The sequence below is a fragment of the Quercus lobata genome, chromosome 10 (assembly GCF_001633185.2).
Source record: "Quercus lobata isolate SW786 chromosome 10, ValleyOak3.0 Primary Assembly, whole genome shotgun sequence".
Taxonomy (NCBI): Eukaryota; Viridiplantae; Streptophyta; class Magnoliopsida; order Fagales; family Fagaceae; genus Quercus; species Quercus lobata.
The window spans coordinates 26527162-26552190 of NC_044913.1; the positions used below are offsets into that span (position 1 = coordinate 26527162).

The 25029-nt window shown below is 34.6% G+C and overlaps 1 protein-coding gene across 2 annotated transcripts; it reads right to left on the minus strand.

The window, feature by feature from the left end:
- Nucleotides 1-16884: 16884 nt before the first annotated feature.
- On the minus strand, nucleotides 16885-22847 carry LOC115965347. 2 transcript variants are annotated; one of them, XR_004086036.1, is made up of 5 exons: nucleotides 22434-22847; nucleotides 21430-21825; nucleotides 18280-18694; nucleotides 17332-17579; nucleotides 16885-17209 (listed from the first exon to the last, which is right to left on the minus strand). XR_004086036.1 is itself a non-coding variant. In XM_031084542.1 (4 exons), exons 1-4 carry the CDS (start codon nucleotides 22693-22695, stop codon nucleotides 17411-17413), a joined length of 1242 nt encoding a protein of 413 aa, XP_030940402.1. In that variant the 5' UTR covers nucleotides 22696-22847; the 3' UTR covers nucleotides 16969-17410. The 2 variants fall into 2 exon arrangements, 1 of the variants encoding a protein (XP_030940402.1); XM_031084542.1 differs by having other exon boundaries at nucleotides 16969-17579.
- Between the last annotated feature and the right edge of the window lie 2182 nt (nucleotides 22848-25029).

The following is a 25029-nucleotide window of genomic DNA, read 5'->3' on the forward strand; positions in this document are numbered from 1 at the left end:
GATGAATATGACTAATATACCGGCCTATACATGCACTGGAACAATTCTTCCATTTCCAATGTATGCAACTAATGCTCATTAACATCCCCAGATACCCACAGCTTTGGCCTATTGCTAGCAAGATGGCAATGTCATTGTTGTTTGGTGACCATAATACTCTTTAGTAAATTAAAACCATTGTGTTAACAACTTTTTATTGACTCTTAATTGCGGTTCTTTCTCCGATCCTCACATATTCATCACATAAATCAATCATTGCTCCAAAGGGGTGCATTCTTAGTGTGGCGATCATCTTTTGAAGGCAAGACAACTAGAGCCTTCCAACATTATTTCTTCATTGGACCAAGTATGGCTTGATCTTAGCTCAGATACAATGTGAAGTAAAAAAGTGTGACTTGTTCTAAACCCTTTCGAAATACATTTAGGGGATATATGGGTGATTCAACAGAGTAGTTGAGAAAAGGGTTTTGATTGCCTTGCAAAGAATCATGCTTGATGAATGATGACGTTGAACAAAAGAACGATGTGAGCTTAATTGTTCTTCTATAGCAAATCATATAATTATCTCCAATTCATTATCATCAAAGGATGAGGATTCATTAGCAATTATGTTGAAAACAAAGAATGAATGAAAGATAATTTTGGGCTGAGAGAAAACAAAGAATGATAGAAAGAAAGTGATTAGGTTGAGGACTCAAATTTGAAAGGAAATAGTCTTATTTATAATAAGAGAATATGACCATTAAAATACAACCCTTAAAATATGACTGTTGGGGCGTTAGAAAACATGAGCCTTTTTAAAATATAACCTTTATAAAATTAATAAAGAAATAATATTTAGTAGATATAGAATACTGAAGTTGATATAGGTTTTGTAAATAGTAGAGTAGCTAAAATAGAAAAAAGGGAAGAGGGTGTTAGACCAAATTTGGTTAAGAATGTATTAAGCCCAGTGTCAATGGTCTTATTCTATGTGAATTTCACTTGTTTTTGGAATCAAGAATCTAAAAACATCTATTCGTTGTTAAATTACTGATTATTCCAAAAATTTAAACTATTGAGATATGATAAATTTAATCATTTAATCATATATTTTTAACACTTTCACTCACGTGTGAGCTGAAACTACCTTTTAATTAATAGGTAAGACCTAATGCATAGGAATTTAAATGAGAGATAGAGTGGAAGAGACAAGAATTAAACTTAGGATTTCATGCTCTGATACTATGTTAAATTTTGGATTATCCCAAAAGTTTAAACAATTGGAATATGATAAATTTAAACATTTAACCACATATTTTTAACATATGTTTGTTATGGTACTTTCACATTTGTTCTTCCCTCCCTTGAAACAATTTTTTGAAGATAAGGTGCAAAATGAAATTTTTGGGATGCATATTTCTTGCACCGACTATATATAACGTGTCTTACAGCACGAGTTTCATGTATTTATAAGAGCCACATGCTACAAAAAGGCAATAGTAGGGCAATCAATTTTTGGTTTTAACCTATAGGAAAAAACTTTCATCCAATGCTCTAGCGCAATTTAAATAGTATATGGACCAAACATTTGACATTTTCTACGCATTATATTAACACAAGTCAAATCCTCGCATTTAAAAAATTTAGGGCCCATTCGTTACCCTTTTTTAAACAACAATTTTCAATGTTTAAACAATACTATACATATTTTCACATATTTTTTCACTCACACGCAAGGACGGAACCAGGACTTGGAGTTAGGGGATGGTTTTATTGTTAGCTCTTGGCTTTTGGTTCTATTGCTTAGCAAGCAAAGGTTTTATTTTATTTTATTTTTATTTTTATGTGTGTAGAGTGTGTCTTTTGTTGGTAAGGACAAAATTATTTTGTTTAAAGTTTTTTAAAGGGTTAAGTTGTTTGTTTTTGTTAAAATTGGTTTATTAGTCTCAATTTTTTTTTAACTTTGCTATTGCCTATAAGTAATTTTTTTTGTTGGGCTAATATTTTGGGCTTGTATATTTTTTTGTTTTAGATTTTAGATCTATAAATTTTTTTATGGACTTTAGAAGGGGGAAAATACTAGATCTACAAATTTTTTTTACAAATTTTTGTTGTGATCAGTGATTATTAGTAAGTAAAAAATTGATGTAAGTGGTGGATCCAGATGCAAACCAGTAAGAATTTTACCTCAATAATATATAAAAATGTTGTAAAAAAGTTTGTAACTGTAACATTTCTCTTATAATGATCAATAAGTGGAACAAAATGTAATTTTATTGAAAAAAATTGCTAAAATTAGTACCTAAATATATAATTATATAATTACGTTAGTTTAAAAAAACTGACCCCTAGTCCATGAATGGCTTCGTCATGTTCACACGTATTTCTAAAAAATACAAATAATATTACTAAAACAACATTATACCAAACGAGCCCTAAGGTTTTTCAAAAACGATACTAAAGGGTCTTACTGCCTTCTACGTATGGCTAGATTGTCATACGTGTAAGAAGAACTTATTGTAAGGCTCTTTGGCATTCTTTCAAACAATCGGTGTGCAGGAATTTTATCCACGAGTGAGTACTGAGTGGTGACCTACATCACTTAAATTGAGTAATTCTCCTCCACTAAATTTCACGCCACTCACGCCACAATTTTATCATAAAGGTACCGTATTTAACACGAGCGGGCAATATTCACGCTTTGTGCTAATAAAATTTCATATAGCTATCAAAGACGATGACAATTTCAAAACTAAAGTTTCAATGTGAAATTGACACACTTTTTTTTTTAATAATAAGCTCATATTAAACAATTTTTTTTTTTTTTTTTTGATACGACTCATATTAAACAACTTGACTAGAGAGTAGAGAGGAATATAGAAAAATTGCATTAGTTTACGGAACAATTCATGCTTTGGTAGGTCAAGAATGATTAATTTAAAAAAAAATTTGATTGTCCAATATATAATATATTTCCAAGGCTAAGAATAATAGTAACATAAGATAAGATTTTCTTTTTGAGAATCAACATAAGATAAGATGATCAATACAAAGAGACGATTGATTGAATCATCTTGTCATATACTTTTCTTGTCCGGAACCAAGTGGGGCCATAAATTAATCACCCAACAACTCAAACTGAATCCTGATAAACAACCGAAATGGGACCTAAAAACAATCATTAATCAAACTACTGAGTCTTAATATGCACCGCACCGTTTTTGAACAATTTGAAACTTTCACAAATATAAGTCCTTGTGAAATGTAAGAGGTAAGGTCGGAGTTCAACCCTCCAGAAAAAGCTGTATACATACATGCTTATATACATATACATATATATATATATATATATATTTTGCTAACCAGGCAGTACATACACTTTCAAAAGTGGAACCAGCAATTTGATAAATCAATGATCTAAATCTAAAAACAAAATTTTCCCAGATATGATTCAAACCCCATATGATCATATGCAGACCCACTTCATATATCACACCATTAATATCAAGAAACAATGAGAATTTGACAATTTAGGCAACAAGATCAGAAATTGAAACATATATGAGGTAGGTAACATAAAACCCAGAAATAAAATTCTAATGGGAATTCAGGGCAGCAACAGACTTGTTAGATTGAAACCCATTAGCCTTCTGTGTCACTCTCTTCTTTGGAACACTCACAGGCTTGGAACATGTACGAGTACTACTTGGCTGGAAATCAGAATCGTTGTCAGAAAATGAAGAGTACTCAGCAAAACCCTTCATCCCTGATCCACAGCAAGTCCACTTCTTTGCGTGTTTTGCAGCACGCCACCCAATTTGGCATGGAAGTTTGAAGCAACCCCAAACAACAGCTAGAGGGCAACAAACACAGAGTAAGCAAGCACTACAGAGGCACTCGGTGGTTTTATCACAGCATTGCGAAGAACCAAAAGAGGAACAAGAACAAGAAGTGGAATTGGATTTGGAATTGGGAGTGGAAGTGGGAGTGGGAGTGGGAGTGGGAGTCTTAATTGTTTCCTTGTGATAAAGTCTTCTACTATCAAGGGATACTAAATTTGCTTCTTTTCTGAGAAGGAATTTGCTTTCCATTCTGCAGAGGAGAGCTTAACTGTGGTGTTTGTCATGTGTTTTATACTGTGTTGAGTACTTGGAGATGGAAAGCTTTCAGGAAAGACAACTTCCTAGCATCCAAGCTTCAACGGGAAGGGGAAACATATAATTGCTCTCTCTCTCTCTCTTTCTCTCTCAAGATTTAGAAAAAGAAAAAAAAATCTGCTCTGACATAGAAACTTTAAGTACACATATTCATCTTAAAAGGCTTAAAATAACGTTTCAAATTATTAAAAAGAAATTATAATTAACGTTTCAATCTAACAGTAACTTTTTTCCTTTTTTCTTTTTTGATAGGATTAGTAACTTAATTATATATCGATTAATTGCTCTCTCTCTCTGTCTCTCTCTCTCTCTCAAGATTTAGAAAAAGAAAAAAAAAAAAAAATCTACTCTGACATAGAAACTTGAGATGCTTCTCTGACATAGAAACTTTAAGTACTTTAACCCAAAAAAAAACTTTTTTTTTGAAAGCAACCCAAAAAAAAAAAACTTTAAGTACACATATTCACCTTAAAAGGCTTAAAATAACGTTTCATATTATAAAAAAAAAAAATATATATATATATATATATATAATTAACGTTTCAAACTAATAGTAACTTTATTTATTATTTATTTGATAGAATAGTAACTTTATTATTGATCAGACAGTAATCTATATTTATATATATTAATAAGTAAAATTTTGAGAAAATTCAATTAGAATTTAAAATTAGAATTGTGTTATGTGTCTAAATTTATGTGGAAACCACACCATAATTATCCACTTAAATTTGTGTCGTGTACCCACTTAAGTTTTTTAATCTTTGTGCAAAGTGAGTTAATGAATGCAAAATATACTAAGAATCTAATATTAATGAACTATAAAATTTAAAAAAAAAAAAAAAAAAACCAATCACATATACTTAATAAAAATCATCACACAACAAATATCACTACAGGTTCTATCTTATTAAAAATTAGAAGAAAAAAAATAATCATAAGTAATATTAAATTTAGGTAAACATTTGAATGTGACTAATTACGTTTACTTTTGGAAAAAAAATAATTTGACTAATTATTTATATTTTTATGATAAAAATTGTATTTAATTTTAAATGTATCTATATGTATGCATGTGTTACATACCATTTTTTTCAATAATTTGACTAATTATTTATATTTTTATAATAAAAATTGTATTTAATTTTAAATGCATCCATGCGTTTACATGGGTTACATACTAGTATATATTAATAGGTAAAACTTAGAGAAAGTTCAATTAGAATTTGAAATTAGAATATAATTTTGTGTCATTTGTCTAAATTTATGTGGGGACCACACCATAATTATTCACTTAACTTTGTGCTATATGTCCATTTAAGTGTATTAATTTTTGTGTCAAGTGAGTTAATGAGTGCAAATTAATAAGAATCTGATACTAATGAACTACAAAATTAGAAGAAAAAAAAATCACATGTGCTCAATATAAATCACCACACGTTTTATCTTATTAAAAATTTGAAAAAAAAACTGTAAGGACTCGATTCGTGACGAACCGTATCGGTGTTGGGCTCGTACGTAAGGAGGCCCATACAATATCATTTGTAGAGCGTGGGTTTGAAAGGCTAGGCCTTGGTCACCAGGCGGTGGGTTTTCCGTTGTGTTCATACATGGTTAAGTTTTCTTCACCCTTGGAATCTTTTTCCTGGAGGTGGGCTGGGAGGCTCTCGTTTTTGGCCATTTTTCCTAGCCTCCTTTCTAGGTTACTTATTTTTCCTTTTATACTCGCCTGCGTTCACTGTCCTTCGTCCACGTATAGGGTCAACATTTCCAAGGCTGATACTTGTCCCATCAGTCCATACCCAAAGTCGTTAGGGGTGGTTGTAAAAGTCAAAGAATGCAGCTCTGTCAGGTTCAGAGTATTGAATGACAGTAAGGGCAGCTTTTCCTGGATATTTTAGATTTTTCTTCCAAGTTTTAGTCCTATACCGTCTTTACCCCTCTTTCCGGTGGGACTTTGGGTCTGCCGAGGACTGAACTGTCCTCGACGGTATCCCAAGGCTATCTTATCGAGCTTGGGCCATAGCCTTCCTCTGCTTGGGCCTTTGGTTCTCCCACGGGAAAATGGGTCTGGCCCATAAATTACTTGGGCCCCACAATAGCCCCTCAAAACCCTGCTATCCGACCTCCTAGTTGGAGAGGAGGGTTTTGGCAATACCGCGCCTTTATTATGGCTCATTTAATTTAGCCCTTCATTGATACTGGCGGTTCTCCACCTGCCCAGAAAATATATCGGTTTACAGGGTGTTCCCCTTAATTTACTCTTGACACGCTCCTGCCGTTTGGCTGTCCAAGATGCGCCTTTAATGATTTCCCTTTACGAGACTCATTTACATTTGACGGTTCGTCTGATGAGGTGGGGAAGCGGAACGGACACCTCTTTGTTTTCAGATTCTTTTGGAAACCTGAACGAATTTAATACCGTCTGTTTTGCCCTTCCTATAAGAAGACAAGTAGGAGGCTATCACTTTCGTACAGAGATCCTTTTATCTTTCTGAGATCTGAAACCCTTAGCCTCCCTTAGCGTTTATTTAACCCAACAGTTATACACCAAATCATAATACGTTCACTATAACGAGTGATGACGGAATCATACCCCTCCTCAAAGCATCAAGTTCTAATAAAACTCGAAATGGCTCGGTCAGGGCAAGGATGGCGGAGACTTAAGATTTGTCTCACCTTCCTTTCAACCAAAATTCGAAGCAGGGGCTCATCACGTCAAACTTTCGGCGTGACTGAGTCAAGAACACCCATTATCACTACCCACCGCTCTCTTATGAGCATACCTAATATGGCTCCAGTGGGTTAGGAGTCAGGACCGAGGCAGGGACTAAGTGCCCCTGCTTTTTCCTCTCTTCGTTCACTGGCGCCTCCTTCTGCCTCCATTTCTTAGTCTTCCCAGCACCAGATCCATCCTAGTGCTTTCCCTTCTCCCTCTTTTGCTCCTTTTTCTTTCTTTTCATCTCTTCTCTCTTCTTCTCCTCCTTCCTTACTCATCTCCTCCATCTTCTTCGTTCATCTCCTCCATCTCTTCCATCTTCTTCTACAGAAGGTCCCTTTCTCAATATGGGAGCTACTGAAGCAAAGTTTGGAAGGATTTCGGAAACGAATTTAACAAGACATCTGGTTGTCTACTTATCTTTATTGTTGAGGTTTTTTTTTTTTTTATTGTTTCGACAGTTTATCTTTTGTATAGGCTTGTTTAAGCCCCTTTTCGTACGTTGTAATACATCTTCATATTAATAAAAATGGCTATTACTTTACTTTGCATGTTCTATCTCTTTATTTCCGAAATGATGACACAACACGTAGACACATAATTCAGTTAAATACTACCCTGCACTGTACTTACAAAAATAATCCGACTTAATAATTCTGACTTACACAAATAATATTCAAAACTGAAACTCTTATGAGATAGGAAAAGAGAAGGCATTATAATGAGCTTAATGAGTCGGCCAGGCACAATACCGCCGATCTTAGAGTACAATACATGGGGTCTTACCCCTTTATCAAAGAAAAAGGCGTTTTTACGAATTTGCAAGTGCTGTTCGGCACAATAATATAGCATTTGAATCAATAACAACCATGGCCGAAGTATTCACTAAGAAAAAGATATCACCATAACTTTAATAGAATTGCTTGGCACAACAAGGCCGACCCGTGAAAAATAATACTTACCCCAAACTAGCCGAGGTGAGAACCGAAGGCCTGATGCTGGGTAAGAAATAACCATCTGAAGACATATCACCCGCCAAACGAACAGCCCCCTTAGGCTACTGAATACTGGGGCGTTCCACCACCTTCTTTACGCTTTTGTTGGCCTTAACCTTTTACGGTATTTAAGCCGAGGATTAAGTAGCTTAGCATTTTTATCAAGTAGCCAATCTTACGAAACCCAAACTTTTTCTCATCCGGGTAGTTGGTTTCCCCATAGGCTTGAGTCTGAGGACCATGCAATGCCTTGGTTCTGTCCAAAACCTAGTTTTCCACATCCAAGTAGTTGGTTTCCCCATAGGCTTGAGTCCAAGGACTATGCAATGCCTTGGTTCTGTCCAAAGCCTAGTTTTCATCATCCGGGTAGTTAGTTTCCCCATAGGCTTGAGTCCGAGGACTATGCAATGCCTTGGTTCTGTCCAAAACCTAGTTTTCATCATCCGGATAGTTGGTTTCCCCATAGGCTTGAGTCCGAGGACTATGCAATGCCTTGATTCTGTCCAAAACCTAGTTTTCATCATCCGAGTAGTTGGTTTCCCCATAGGCTTGAGTCCGAGGACCATGCAATGCCTAGGTTCTGTCCAAAACCTAGTTTTCATCATCCGGGTAGTTGGTTTCCCCATAGGCTTGAGTCCGAGGACCATGCAATGCCTAGGTTCTGTCCAAAACCTAGTTTTCATCATCCGGATAGTTGGTTTCCCCATAGGCTTGAGTCCGAGGACTATGCAATGCCTTGGTTCTGTCCAAAACCTAATTTTCATCATCCGGGTAATTGGTTTCCCCATTGGCTTGAGTCCGAGGACTATGCAATGCCTTGGTTCTGTCCAAAACCTAGTTTTCATCATCCGGTAGTTGGTTTCCCCATAGGCTTGAGTCCGAGGACTATGCAATGCCTTGGTTCTGTCCAAAACCTAGTTTTCATCATCCGGGTAGTTGGTTTCCCCATAGGCTTGAGTCCGAGGACTATGCAATGCCTTGGTTCTGTCCAAAACCTAGTTTTCATCATCCGGGTAGTTGGTTTCCCCATAGGCTTGAGTCCGAGGACATGCAATGCCTTGGTTCTGTCCAAAACCTAGTTTTCATCATCCGGGTAGTTGGTTTCCCCATAGGCTTGAGTCCGAGGACTATGCAATGCCTTGGTTCTGTCCAAAACCTAATTTTCATCAGTAGTTGGTTTCCCCATAGGCTTGAGTCCGAGAACTATGCAATGCCTTGGTTCTGTCCAAAACCTAGTTTTCATCAGGTAGTTGGTTTCCCCATAGGCTTGAGTCCGAGGACTATGCAATGCCTTGGTTGTAGTCATCCCCCATAGGCTTGAGTTATGCAATGCCTTGGTTCTGTCCAAAACCTAGTTTTCATCATAGTTGGTTTCCCCATAGGCTTGAGTCCATGCAATGCCTTGGTTCTGTCCAAAACCTAGTTAGTTGGTTTCCCCATAGGCTTGAGTCCGAGGTTCTGTCCAAAATGCAATGCCTTGAGTTCTGTCCAAAACCTAGTTTTCCACATCCAAGTAGTTGGTTTCCCCATAGCTTGAGTCCGAGGACCATGCAATGCCTTGGTTCTGTCCAAAACCTAGTTTTCCACATCCAAGTAGTTGGTTTCCCCATAGGCTTGAGTCCGAGGACTATGCAATGCCTTGGTTCTGTCCAAAACCTAGTTTTCCATATCCAAGTAGTTGGTTTCCCCATAGGCTTGAGTCCGAGGACTATGCAATGCCTTGGTTCTGTCCAAAACCTAGTTTTCTCTTTGCGTGGGGCCCTGGCTTTAGGGGAGGTAGCTCCTCAGCCAAACCCCTAGAGTTATCTAAGCGATTGACGCTAATAAACGTAGCCCCTAGCCAGGAATCATAGACCTTAGCGGAGCTTTACACTAAAACTGTATAACCAGTTGTTAAAAATAGCAAAGGAACTCTCTCAACCTACCGTCTATACCAACACACAAGCCTTCCCACAGACGGCGCCAATTGTAAGGACTCGATTCGTGACGAACCGTATCGGTGTTGGGCTCGTACGTAAAGAGGCCCATACAATATCATTTGTAGAGCGTGGGTTTGAAAGGCTAGGCCTTGGTCACGAGGTGGTGGGTTTTCCGTTGTGTTCATACATGGTTAAGTTTTCTTCACCCCTGGAATCTTTTTCCTGGAGGTGGGTTGGGAGGCTCTCGTTTCTGGCCATTTTTCCCAGCCTCCTTTCTAGGTTACTTATTTTTCCTTTTATACTCGCCTGCGTTCACTGTCCTTCGTCCACGTATAGGGTCAACATTTCCAAGGCTGATACTTGTCCCATCAGTCCATACCCAAAGTCGTTGGGGGTGGTTGTAAAAGTCAAAGAATGCAGCTCTGTCAGGTTCAGAGTATTGAATGGCAGTAAGGGCAGCTTTCCCTGGATATTTTAGATTTTTCTTCCAAGTTTTAGTCCTATACCGTCTTTACCCCTCTTTTCGGTGGGACTTTGGGTCTGCCGAGGACTGAACTGTCCTCGGCGGTATCCCAAGGCTATCTTGTTGAGCTTGGGCCATAGCCTTCCTCGGCTTGGGCCTTTGGGTTCTCCCACGGGAAAATGGGCCTGGCCCATAAATTACTTGGCCCCCACAAAAACAATGATCATAAATATTATTAAATTTAGGTAAGAATTTAATATGTGATAAGTTACTTTTAAAAAAAAAAAAAAAAACTTGATTATTTATTTATATTTTTATGATAAAAATTGTGTTTAATTTTAAATACATCTATGTGTTTGCATGAGTTACATACTAGTATATATATAGGCAAAACTAAGAGAAAATCTAATATTGTTCTAAATTGGTTTCCAATTGTTATCTAATTTTGCGTCATGTCTCCTATTTAAGTTTTTTTTTTTTTTTTTAAAAAAATTTGTATTAGGTGAGTTAATGAGGTGCAAAAGACAAAGAGTCTAATATAAATAAATTATCAAAAACCCAATAAACAAAAAAGAAGAAGAGTAAACTCATGTATATATCCAAAATAAATTAAAATAAAAAAATAAAAGAGAGAGAAATTATAATTTGAATTCATATATATGTGTAATTGTAATTTTTTTCTAATTGTACCGTACATATGCACGGGCTATACACTAGTCTACACACACACACACACACACACATATTAATAGGTAAAGCTGAGAGAAAATCTCATTAGGTTTCTATGGGACTAGAGAATTCATGGCCCAGGCCCACTCTACATTAGGACCCAAGGCCTAAGCCGAGGAGAGCTATTGCCGAGAACGCATACTGAAATCCCAAAAGGAACATAAGGATATTGTCGAGGACAACCTCATACTCAGCACCTCACAAAATGCCTGAAGAAAGGGGCAAACTCAGTACAGGGGCAGGACAAGGGAGAAAACTGCCAACATCGTAATACAGGACCATGTATCTGACAAGCCCATACTCTAAACCATACCCTTTAACTTTTCCAACGACCCCTAACCACTCTAAGTATGGGTTGACAGGACAGGTCTGCACCCCAGAAAGAAAAACTTACACGTGGACCCTAAAAGGGGAAACGAACACTAGTATAAAAAGAAAAGAAATGGAAGGAGAAAGGGATCCCCCTGGGAGGAGGAAAAAATCCTGCAAAGGGGAGAAGAAGGGAAGGGTACAATGCTCCTCAAACGCTGTCCGAGGACTTAAACCCTGCAACCCGCACTAACGGAAGGCTTAGCTAGTCAAGCCAAGTTCACCCATAGAGAAGCTTCCACAGAAATCCCGATTACACCGCCCACCTACGCCCAAGGTCCTGCCTTTCAAGCCCACTCTCTACAAATCATATTGTTAGGGCCCTTTGCATACGAACCCAACGTCATTCTTGGGCCATCAAAAATCGTGTCCCTACAGTTTCAAATTGAATTCCAATTGTTGTTTAATTTTGCGCCACATGTCTTGTTTAAGTTTTTTTTTTTTGTTTTAATTTTTGTTCTAGGTGAGTTAATGAGGTGCAAAAGACGAAAAGTCTAATATAAATAAATCATCAAAAACTTAATAAATAAATAAAGTAAACTCATGTATATATCTAAAAGAAATTAAATAAAAAATAAGAGAGAGAGAGAGGGAGAGAGAGAGAGAGAGAGAGAGAGAGAGAGAGTATAATTTGAATCCATATATGTGTGTAATTGTAATTTTTTTTTATAATTGTACCGTGCATATGCACAGGTTATACTAGTCTATATATCTATATAATAGGTAAAGCTGAGAGATTCAAATTAGAATTCCAAATTAAAGTTCTAATTTTGTGCTATGCGTCCTAAATTATTTATTCTTAAAGAGTTTTATTTCTTAATTTTATAATAAAATGTGGGACCACATCATAAATATTTATTCAAGTGAGTTATTAAGTACAAAAATCAAAGAGTCTATAATAAATGAATTGTTTAAAAAAAAAAGTGTTTCACAATAATTATTTTAAAAAAATGGACAATTTAAATTTTATACCTAATAATATCCTTACAAATTTTTTAAAGAGTTAAAAAAATATAAAAATGACTATCAATAATATTTGAATTATATATATAGAAATTATATTATGCATCTTATTGTATATCTTTAAGCGTATCCATGCATATACATAGGATTACAAGCTAGTATATATTAATAGGTAAAGCTTAGAAAAATTTCAATTAGAATTTGAAATTAGAATCTAATTTGTGTCATGTGTCTAAATTTATGTGAGAACCACACCATAATTATCCAATTAAGTTTGTGCTATATGTCCATTTAAGTTTTTTAATTTTTGTGCCAAGTGAGTTAATGAGTGTAAAATATTAAGAATCTAATATTAATGAACTATAAATTAAAAAAAAAAATCACATACACTCAATATAAATCACCACACAACAAAAATTACCACACGTTTTATCTTAATAAAAATTAGATAAAAAAAATGATCACAAGTATTATTAAATTTAGGTAAGAATTTTAATATGTGACTAATTACATTTACTTAAAAGAAATTGACTAATTATTTATATTTTTATGATAAAAACTATGTTTAATTTTAAAAGTATCTATATGTATGCATTAATGCATGTTTTACATGCTTTTTTTTTATAAATAATTTGACTAATTATTTATATTTTATAATAAAGATTGTGTTTAATTTTAAATGCATTTATACGTTTGCATAGGTTACATGCTAATCTATATAATAACAATAATAATAATAATAATAGGTGAAACTGAGAGAAACTCAAATTAGAATTCCAAATTAGAGTTCCAATTTTGCGCCATGTATCCTAAATTATTTATTCTTAAAGAGTTTTATTTCTTAATTTTAGAATCAAATATGGGACTATATCATAAATATTCATCCAAGTAAGTTATTAAATACAAAAAAAAAAAAAAAAAAATCAAAGAGTTTAGAATAAATGAATTGAAAAAAAAAAAAAATGTGCTTTACTATAAATTTTTTTTTTTTAAATGGACAATTTACATTTTATATCTAATAATATCCTTACAAAATATTTTAAAGAGTTAAAAAAAATATAAAAATGACTATCAATAGTATTTAAATTATATATATATAAATTATATTATGTATCTTATTGTATATCTTTAAGTGTATTCATGTATATTCATGGAATTACATACTAGTTTGTATAATAAATGAAATTTTTATTATTAGAATATTTTACTAATTGAATTACTTAAAATCCACATATCGAACAAATTAATGTGGCATAAAGATGTTGATTACAAAATCTTATTCTTTAAAATTCATATTAATGCAAGATGCAATTACCTGTTACACGTCCAACTCAAATAAGAAGGGAAAAAAAAGAAAAAGAAAAAAAAAGCGAGGATATTTGATTGTATATCTTAATCATTTACCAAAAAACTAGTTATCCTTTAATGAGCCTGAGATAGTTGAAATCTTGCCAGTCGTGATAATGAATTTTTAGGAAAAAAAAAAGAAAAAGAAAAAAAGAGTTCTCTCTCTCTCTCTTTCAAAGAGAGACGGGCATACCTTTCTCAGCCTTTTGGCTAAGATCAAGTGTGAAAGAGAGACAGTTCAGTGTCCTCTTCACTGACGTACACTCGAGCTTTTCCCAGACATTTCTCTTATACGCGTCGGTTTTCTTTTTTATTACCCCATTAAGTATCTATTCTTGTTACTTATTACTTTAGAGTAAACGTTACCTACACAAAAAATTTAACAACTTTTCTTATTTGTTAAATTGACAAATTTTTACTGATTCTTCTCTTTATTTGAGCACATAATTGACATCACTTTTTTTTATTTATTATAAATAATTTATTGTATCAACAAATATCAAAATTTTTTTTTTTTGTCAAATTATTTGTCTCTAAACTTTCTCATATTGTTATTACCGATAGTAATTTTTTTTTTTTTTTGGGTCAAGATTACCGATAGTATTACTTTATTGGCTGTGAGTCGTGATTTGAATGTCTCTTACGTCCTGAATTTTTTAAATGTACCTTTGTCCTTCATTCCATATTTGTACTGGATGGAAATTTTAATGAAAAAATTTTCTTATATTTTTTTTTTTATTAAACGTTTTACTGTTTATTAATAATCGTACCATTTAGAACTAAAGAAACTTATTTTGGAACCGATGGAATATTATTTTTTCTCCTTTCACTTTTTGACCTCTTCTTAAACGTTCTCTTGCTATTTGGGGCCATTGGGCCTTCAGCATAAGCTTAGAATATGCTTTAGATGACTTTCGCATACTATCAAGCAATAGTACCGCTTTATAGAAAATGAAAACTTCAAGCCAATTATACATTAACAAAAAAAAATTAATAGATTTGTCATATCACATCAGATAGATATAAGAATATATACAAAATCCAAATCATAGGTGCCATGTGTCACTGAATTGGTCCCATGAGATTGTCATCAAAACATACAAAATTTTGGCATGTGTCTTATGCCTAATTAAAATATGATACTTTAAGATATACTCAAATAACATTAACTGTCATTTAAATTTTCTTCAAAGTTGTTATCAAGTCGACAATACAATAATATTGCAGGAGGTCTAATCATAACGAAATTGAAAATTCTAACATAAAATATCCTCATAAATAGAGATATTCTATCATTTACAACATTTTTTTTTAAGTATGGAACTTTGAAATCAAACTATAAAACATAAAGTATAAAGAATTCTTGAATAACCCTTCAAGGCCGGAAGGAAAGCTCATTGATTTGAGGTATAACATAATTTCAAAAGTCCCAATCTTAATTTACCACACTTTCAATCTATGAAGGTTTTAAGATTTCTTATAGATTGAAAGTGAAATAATCGTCAAAGACTGAGACATGATTTTCCTGTTAATAAACTCAAAGTCCAAAGATTCACCTGTAAGTTTATTGCAAGTTTGCAACTTTCAAATATATCCTAGAATACAACTGTAAAAAGCTAAGATTAGAATTTAAAAATGCCATTGAAAATAAGAATCAAAGAGTATTTATTTGTAATGTCAAGCTTTAGTTCTTGATAGGAGTGTGTGAAAAAATAAAATATATAATGAAAAAAGAATTGTTTTAAATTATTTTAATAACAAATATTCTAAAATTGAAGAGTAGAATGTGGTCTTAGCGGTCACTAGATGTTGCATATGCCTATCTATAACAATTATATATGAAAAAGTTTCTTTGAAATCAGTTTGGAAGAATCTCCTCACACCCATTATATGGCAACTCATAAATGATAAAACCATTCATGTAATAAATTTGAAGAAATTTGCAAATCTTTTTCTAAAGAAAAAACCAATTTTGATAGTTAAAGTTTATCCCAATTTTTTTTAATTTGAAGTTTCAAAAGTAACTTCAGCATATTATTGAAGTTCAAGATCCAGTGTTACTCTTAGTATTAGACTAAAATAACAATATGTTTCGTTTTTGCTTAAGTTGGATTTAAACTCAAGTTCTTTATTCAGGATAATAAACTTTACTAATTAAACTAACTAAAATTATATAATTAAAATTTGTATCACTATACACCAAGCGATTCACTAGCAACCTATGTAGTTAAAAAATGTCACATGACCGTCATGATTGCTCACATTATTATATTTCTAAATTGATTAATAATTATTTATCATAGTGGTTACGTGACATTTTATATCCGATTAAGCTGCTTGCATGTAACTTTTAAGCCAAAGACTTTTTTATTATTATTATAAAGGTACCAAATCACTTGACACATCAACACAAATTGTCACAAGCATCACAACTTGCTTGATAATGTTGGCTTCAGACACTTTTATATATATATATATATATATATATATGAGTTGAGCAATATAGTTAACAATTAATAATAAAAAAAATCTAATGCAAAATAACATGAAGATTGAAGAATGAAACTTCATATCATTATTAAGATTCTATGACAAAACGTAATGCGCAAGTTAAACGTAGCTTATAATCATTCCGTTCTAGGCGTGTATCTCTGCACTCAAAGTAAAGGCATGAAATTGTTTGGCAACAAGGGCACGACAGTATAATATTACACAAATTAAGACTAGAAAGATAATCAATTTAGTTTATGTATATGAATATCTTTATTTCCTACAAAAATGAACATCACCATTAATAACCTTTATTCAACATCTGTTAGGAATTGAACAAATTGGTTTGGCTAGTCAGACGCCAAGATGTTGATAACTCAACCTTTTACATGTACAAGAATCCAAGTGGTCAAGAAAACAATCGTGGATATAAAGCAGGAGCAGGATACAGAAAGCAACGCAGGAGCAGTAAACAGAAAGCAACCATGATCAAAGGCACAGTCGGTTTTAGAATCTGATTTCCAGACCCAGCATCATCATGTATGGAAAAGAAAATGACAATGCAGTCCAATAAGTTATATTCCAATTTATAAGAATAAGTTTTCCCCAAAGCAAAGCATAATTCCAAATGGATGGGGTGAGAGAAGTAAAAAGCCACTGCTATGAAAAGCTGTGGGCGCACAGTACTTGGTTCAGCACAACACTACATGAAATCAACTTGGTTCATGCCAGGCTTCTTTACACCAGCACAGACTCAGAACAAACAATCAAAGAAGAGTATCGCATATTACTTTTCCTTTTGGTAGATAACTTGATCATGTGGCATGTAAACAAGTTAAGCAAATGTTCAAAACACCACCAAGGAAAAAACATAGGTCACGCCATTTTGGCAGTGACAGCATAAAACTAATATACAATAGATGATGTTATTAGTAAAAAACAGTATCACTTCTTGAGTATAACTTCACATGAACCATAATAACTTCAAAAATTAATAGCATCCAAGATGCTTTTTCACCAACAGGACATAAAGAGTCCTCAGTGGACAAATCAGCAACTAACAAAATACATGATACCTGCAGAGAAAGTCACATTATTTTTCCTTTTAAACCTGTGAAAACAACCTCGATTGCAATAAAATTATCGCGGAGCAGTCACAAATCAAGTGAAAGAAGCAAATTTAAAGGAATCATAATACCAAACCAGGAAATGTGTTTTTCCAAGGGCAGCTGTTCCTAATCAATTTTCAAGCAAAACTTTGTCAGATTCACGTATTCTCATGGTCTTGCACGCAACCTCTCCATAAACGCAGAATTGGCTCTAAGCCTCCCTTTGACATATGAAGTTCGTGCATCCTCTGCTAGCTTCCTCGCTTTCCCAGCTTCCTCAATGAGGGAATAGAGAGTCCTCAGGCAATCCTTTCTGTTTTCCTCTCGATGCTCAAACCTTCAGCCAAAATAAACAATGCACATATAGTGTAGTTGGAATAAAAATAGCTAGAAGCTTCAGCATATAGAGGAAGACCCAAAAAAAAAAACATTAATAGTTGTAAAAAGGACATGTCAATTAAGGAAATAACATTATATAATTTCCGATAGAATAAAATGGCAGTAAAGAATACATTTTTTTTTATAGATAAAAATGGCAGCAAGAATACATGGGACCAACCCTAACTAGTCTGTTGAGAATCCATAACCAAGCTTATAAATTTTGGGACTAAAGGGCCTGGTTGTTGTTGTAGAAGCTACATCATGTATATATCCTTTGTGCTTGAGCTAAAAGCATTATTTATCATGTATACATCCAGAGTCATTCCCTTAAACTAAAAAATAAAAAGAACGAGCTAGAAGCATTGCAAGGTTTTATACAATTCCAAGCCTAAACAACCTCACGATGCCCTCACCAAAGGGGCAACCTTTTTTTTTTTGTTTTTTTTTTTTTTTGAAAGAGGAGAAGGGGAGATATTCTTTTCAATCTCCCTACAATATTAAAATAAATAAATAAAATGTTTAGTCACATAAGTCACCAAGATTATTAGGATTTCCACAGATGACTAAGGACCATAAAAAGTTAGAATGATGATATGTTACTAAAAACAATCATTTTGGATAGGAAATGAGAATCCCATGTTGTTTATTGGACTTACCTCTCACTAGTGATTGTAAGCTCATCCTTTCCTGGATGGTATCTTTTTCCAACCAATTCCCTAATACGGCGAAATTGATGTTTTGAAAGCCCAAGCTCTTTCACAGTAACAGACATTTTCACTTTTCTGTTTTTGGGGTGCCATGCATCACCACCAGGAGCAAAGACTACCCGTGTTTGCCACCTAAGGATTGGTCCCTCGCCAGGTGGGTCGTCTAAGTTCTTTTTCTTGTCTGGCACAGCAGTCTCATCAAACTGGGGAGGCCCCTCAGCTTCCATTATCTTCTGACTTTCAATTACCATCTCATCCTCAAATTTCTTAAACAACTCATAAGCTTCTTCAGCTTCAATCTCACCCCTTTCACACATATCCCCTAGCTCATTGAATCTCTCTTCCACCTTTTTCTTTATCTCATCTGAAGAAAAAATTGCACTTATAGACATATCCAGCAGATGCCAATTTACATTCAAATAGATAATTATTGTCACTGATATTCACAACTTATTTTCTATGATATATATCTATGCAAGCAATAAGAAAAATTGTGATGATACATATTTGGTTGTCTCAGTAAGACTTTGTGAAAGATCTGGCCTCTAACTAATCACAGAACATTTGTTGTATAAATCTCAAAAGGCAAAAATATGCAAGTCTAAGTAGCCTGTAGCCAGAAAAACTGTAGGTTTGACATACAAACACCTTTGATAAGAGGCATTCTCTCAATAATGGGAAAAGTAATTGCAGGTAACATAATATCATTCCAAATAATCAAAACTAAGCCTACAATGTCAAGTTCTTACACTTTACAGATTCCAATCAAAATGCTCAGTTATTACCAATGTGTTATAGACTATAATGATGTTGAGTTGAGATCCTCCAACAACAAATCAGCTGCTTCACCATACTGGAAGCAAGGCATCCCTTTAAAACTGTGTGCGCGTGCGTGTGTGTGTGAGTGTATACAGAGATTTCTTCAAAACTTCCAGAATTCATTTTGTCAAAAACAATCCTATATGCCCAACAAAATATGGACAACTGTTACAAATGAAAATTTCATATTCTTCCTATCAGTTATGGAACTTTATTACATCTTCAGACATTGAACCATTAGTAGCTCAAATGTTCTAAAATTCCTGTTGGAAATTACACACCCAGAGTTTATTTACAGGTGGTGAAGTGGTCCATATAAGAACATGCTGGTTCATATCAAAACATGCTTGATAGTGAATAATTAAATCAAGAAAGCGCTCATTCTATGCAAATTAAAAAGGGGACTAAATGCACTACTGACTGCAGAGGCAAGCCTAACTGCAACAAAGTTTTTCCAATTACCTTGCTTTTCTAAATATATAATAACAATTCCTCATGATATTCTCCTTTATGTCCATTGGGGATTCATTTTTTTTTTTTAGTGAACAGATCAGAACCTAAGACTACCCCATTCCATCCCAAATCCCAATTCCAACTAAGCCAAAACCAAGGGCAATAGTAACAGAAATTAATTATGAATCCATATTCTACATCCTACCTCTCATCCACTAATAGCCTTTTCAACCAAGAATTTTCATTACAACTAAGTCACTGCAGTTATCCTCCATGCCCAATAAAATTCCAATATGACTCCACACCACGATAATTCAAGCATTTAATTTGTTTCACTTTCCCATTATATGTATACTGACAATTGGAGGCGTGGGATGAGTTGTAGACCCACCTAGATATCCTGGGTTCAATCCCCACTAGGAGTTCCCCTAAATTACCTAATACATGGTTCTGGCAGGTGGGGGGTTGTGTATCCATGGTTTACACCCTAGGGGGTGGTTCCAAAGGACCCTACCTTAGTGAGATTCCACATCATTAAAAAAAGAATGTATACTTGTGAACAAAATTATCCTAGTGGTTAACAATCAAATATAAAATCACGCCATACTGGGCTCTAAGCAAGCAGAATGTAGAACAGGGGCAACACAAAAGAGTATATGAAAATCTGGTAAAATATATAAATGTCTTGCATGTCATTTGACTCATTCCTATTACCATGTATCTCTGTCTAAATCAATATAAAATTGTCTGCACAATTTTGCACACATATTTCTATACATTCATCAGAATCCACTTACAATAGACAAATAGCAACAACAGCAGCCAAAAAATAAAATATAATAAATAAATAAAAAAGATAAATATGTGGTGTTAAGCTGGCCAAAAATGATTTTTAAATCTCCATGCACATACTTAATGAAGTGTCAATAAATTCAATCTGAGGAATACAGGCAAACTGCTCTCATCTAGTCTAAACTTGTCACTTCACATATAACAAATCCGGATCAAGAATCACAGGGTGCTTATGTAACTTACCTATAAAAAAAATTAATACAAGAACAAAACAAATCCAACCATCATGTGATAAATTATCTACTGGGAGAGCCATGACATTCACACTGATTTAGGCCAAAAACAACAGCATTGCCTCCAAAGACGTCGCTATCAAATCTTATCTGTCCTTGTACAATCCCAAGGCCACTTCACATTGCAGTAGACATGGTTTGTAAATTTAAAAATGCATCAAAAGTGAATTACTAGCTTTAAAAATGAGTAGTTGATTTTATTTTGACGTTAGAATTTGTACTTCAACTCAAAAGTTGAGTCTTTAGATGTTCTAAGGAAACTACACGTAGTAACTGAGAAAAAACAGGCAGTGCATCTATTTGCCTCTTGAAAATAGGGATTCTTTAACCAATACTAGCATTGGCAATCAACTAAATCTTTTACGGCCATGATTTGAATCACCCAGCCTACATGTTCAGGATCATATTAAAATATCAAAACGGCATAATGGTATAAGCATTTGCAAATGTCAGTGCAGGAAATCAATTCTGATGTAGAGACACAAAACATTCCAAGCAACAATGTAGAGGCAATAAACATCTGAAAACCATTGTGTTCCAAAACACCAATCCATGGAGGACAACAAGGACAATATACTATGATTCAGAAACTAAAATGAGAAAATTATTACAGTGGTGAATACGATGAACCAATTGTCACATAAAGAAACATTTTGACATGGAACTATACATCATTTCTAGTAAAAAGTAACCATATAAATTTGAAAGATAAAAAAAAGCAAATTAAAGCAAAGGGGTGTACCTGGGAGGAGGTTGTCCCATTTAAGCATATCCTCTAAAATCTCCTCGCACTCCTTTGTGTCCTTCATGATCTTATGATCAAGGGCATCCTTAACAAGACCATCCCACTTCTGGTCATCCATGTTAAAGAACTCATCCTTAACCATTCTCTTCATGACTATAGGCTTCACATCATACAAATCATCAATCTCCTCATCCGTCTCGTGCATTTCCTCAAAATCCGATTCGAATTCTTTGTCCTTAACATCATCCAATGGCTCCATCTGAAACTCATCTACCAACTCATCATCTGTCTCCTCATGCTTCCCAGTCAACTTCCTCTGCAGAATCGCTTCAAGGATCGACGGGAGTGCCTCCTCATCACCTTTAAAATACTTCTCTATCCGCACTTTCAGCTCTGAGGACAGAAAATTTACACATTTTTTATTAAAAAACATATCAAACAATTCAAGCTTCAAAATGCAACAACCAAGAGACAGGTCCATATTGTTTAGGCAATATCCAGAAGCCCCAAAAAGAAATAGAATTTTTATACCAAATTTAAATTGAATTGCAAATGATTTGTACCAAAGATCCACAAATCACCCAAAAAATTCAGAAGTTTCAAATAATTAATGAAAAGTTCAAAACTCCAAACCACCCACTATAAATGAAAATATATATATTTCACAAATTCCTTCAAATAAAATTACCACATTCATCTAATTAAAATATAGCACATAAATCAGATGCAAAAAACGAAAAGCTTTGTTTGTTTCCTGAGAAAATTTAAGGTGAATAAAAAGAAATTTGAATCTCACTATTTCACTGACACTGAAGATAAAAAATTTCCCTTTTTTAACATACTTAACCATGTCATTTTTGCTAGAAACCATTGAAAGACCTCGCAAATGAAATAATAAACAATAAAAAAAAAAAAATCAACTAATAACTTGAAATTTATGAATTTTGTTGCTCCAACTTTCTGGGCAACAAAACAGAGTAAAATGTAACCATGCTGTTTACCTTTGTTACTGACGTCCTCGACGTCAATGGAGACATCTTTCTTCTGGGGTTGTGCCAAGCTGGTCTCTGGATCTGGAGCAGAGCTAGGGTTTTCAGTCGACGAGGACGAGTCGTTCTCGGAGGAGTAGAACCTGAGTCTGAGTCGGGGCCGAGTCGAGGCGGCGAGTGAGGAAGGACTTGGAATTGGGTTGTTTTGAATGGGAGGGGAGTGAAGAAGATTGCGAGTGTAGAGAGTGACATTTCGAAGCAGAGTGCGCTTCATTGTGTGGGTTTAGGGTTTAAGCTTTTTGTTTCAGGAAAGTGGTTTCAGAAATGGGGTTTTGGTTTTTGATGCACACCCATTCTCTCTTTCTCATACTCAATAGTTGTTCTTCCTGCAACACTTCCTTCTATTTTTTATTGGGCCATGGTTTCTGCAACAACAAAATGAACATGGGCTTTGCAATAGTGTTTTTTTTTTTTTTTAGGCATAGTTTCTATTCTCTCATAATTCCTTATTTAGTTTTCAAATTCCTTTATTTTTTAGAAATGCTATGTTCATAATATTTTCATAACAAATTTTAAGTGAAAAATTGTTACTAGTTGTTATTGTTAGAACAAAAAAAAATAATCTCAATGGTAGATTCAAATTTGAACCAATAATAACTAACCACCTATAATTTGTTATGAAAATGTTATAGACATCGCACTTCTCTTTATTTTTAGCAACTTATAACTCAATTGATTAACACCTCCTCCTCCTCCTATTTCTAACAAAAATATCGGGTTTGAATTCTCCCTCCCCAACTTTCAAATTATCAAAAAAAAAAAAAAAAAAAATCAACATTTTCTCTAGCTGCCGAGTATAAAAAAAAAATTGAAAATAATATAAATTTCATATAAATTGAAACTTAGAAGCTATGTATTCATGATTCTACATGTTGAAAATCACAAGATAAATCTAAATCATAAAATTAGTCATATAGAGTTATAAACTCATGTTCGTGACTGGACGAGCCTAGTGTAGTGGGCCTTTTTGGTTATATCGGGCTAGGTTGCCTCCTGCGATACTGGGCCCAAATATTCTGAGTAAGGGAGTTGAGACCGGTCCAGCTGCAACTCAATTTGGTCCGGCTTGTGCGCAAACTATGCCTCATTCACTAAGAGTACGCTTACGGCAGGCAGAGCTATTTTAGACGAGTCATGGCAAGTAGATATGATAATAATAAGACAAAAGAAAGTACTTTGACTTCTTAATTAAAGTGAATAGATAATCCCTAATCAAGAAAAGATAATCACAATTTAACAACAATTACTTTCAGGTTAATCAAAAGAAGAAAGAAATCAGATCAAATCTGATCCGCTGGACCAAAACTAGAGAGGGAAGAGCGTTTCTTCTCAACGTGAATAATCTCTCAGGGAAATCCTGCCGTGAAAATTAATCACTTTAAGTGAAACAGACCTAAATGGTCGGTGCACAAGAGAATTCTTTCTTTCTGGCAGAGAGCAGGACTTTAAGAGGGAGATAAGGAATCAACCTATTGATGCATGTCTGTCGCTCTAACTCTCTATCTTTTTCTTTCCTTCTCTTATAATATTCCCCTTTCTTATCTTTTTTTCTTTCTTCTCTTTTTCTCAATACTTGTTTTCTATTTCCCGTTTTTTCAAGTTCCTATTCCGTGGTCCTAGTCTCCTGTACATGGTAAGGGCCTTTTTTTATAATGTCTGCCGTGATGAGGTTTTACTATTTTAGTCCTTAACCACCTTTGTCTATTCTGGGTGTACTTGCCGACCACCACTGGTTCGTCTGTGATCCTTAACCACCTTTGTCTATTCTAGGTGTACTTGCCGACCACCACTGGTTCGTCTGTGTGCCACTCCCTATCACCAGACAAAAGAAAATTATTTTGTTTGTTTGTCTGCCGTGGCACCCTTCCTTGCTATAGTGTGGGTGCCTTCTCTCTCCCTATCTCTCATGGCATACATCTAGTGGTTTCAACTCAGTTTTGCCTCTTTTGGGTAGTAGGTCATCCCAGCAGGACACTTCCCCCAAAAGAGCCCGAGCAAGAACCTCAGAATAGGTTTTTTTTCCCTCTCCCCACTGCCAAACCATGCCCTCTTACCTCTAACCCATGATCTCATCGTGTCCTGTATTGGTTGGATACAGGTTGGTAATGTCTGGGTCTTGCACGTGCCTCTCTTTCATGTATGTCCAAAATCTACCTGCTGCTCGTGCGTTTTCCATGGTTGGCCTGCACAATCTGCTGTCCGTTTTTTGACTATTTTCTGGTTTCCCTTTCTTTTATGACTTGCCCCACTTAGGGCCTAGGCCTTGCTTGACGATGTGCTTTGCCTTTCTTCAGCCCACCCTTTTTTCTGCTACCATCTCCTGTCATATCACTCTATCATTCCTGCTGCGAAGTTGTTTGCCCCAATCCTGCTCGGCCTCTTTGGGCCTGCCGTTTATTCTTCTCCCAATGGCTCAGTACGGTCATTGGTTTTTTTATTATATCACTGGCGAGCTCCTGTGTCCCATTTGTTTTCTCTTAGGCATCCCTAGCCCATTTGCTTTCCTTGACCCTTTTCTTAACTTTGCATTGCCATAGGCTTTTACTTA

Excerpts from the sequence above, each read along its gene's own strand:
- LOC115965347 (XM_031084542.1), bottom strand. The coding sequence starts at position 22,695 with ATGAAGCGCACTCTGCTTCGAAATGTCACTCTCTACACTCGCAATCTT. Across the intron at positions 21,826-22,433 it reads CGAGGACGTCAGTAACAAAG|AGCTGAAAGTGCGGATAGAG; the intron begins GTAAACAGCATG and ends TTCTGTCCTCAG. Across the intron at positions 18,695-21,429 it reads ATGGGACAACCTCCTCCCAG|ATGAGATAAAGAAAAAGGTG; the intron begins GTACACCCCTTT and ends TTTTTTCTTCAG.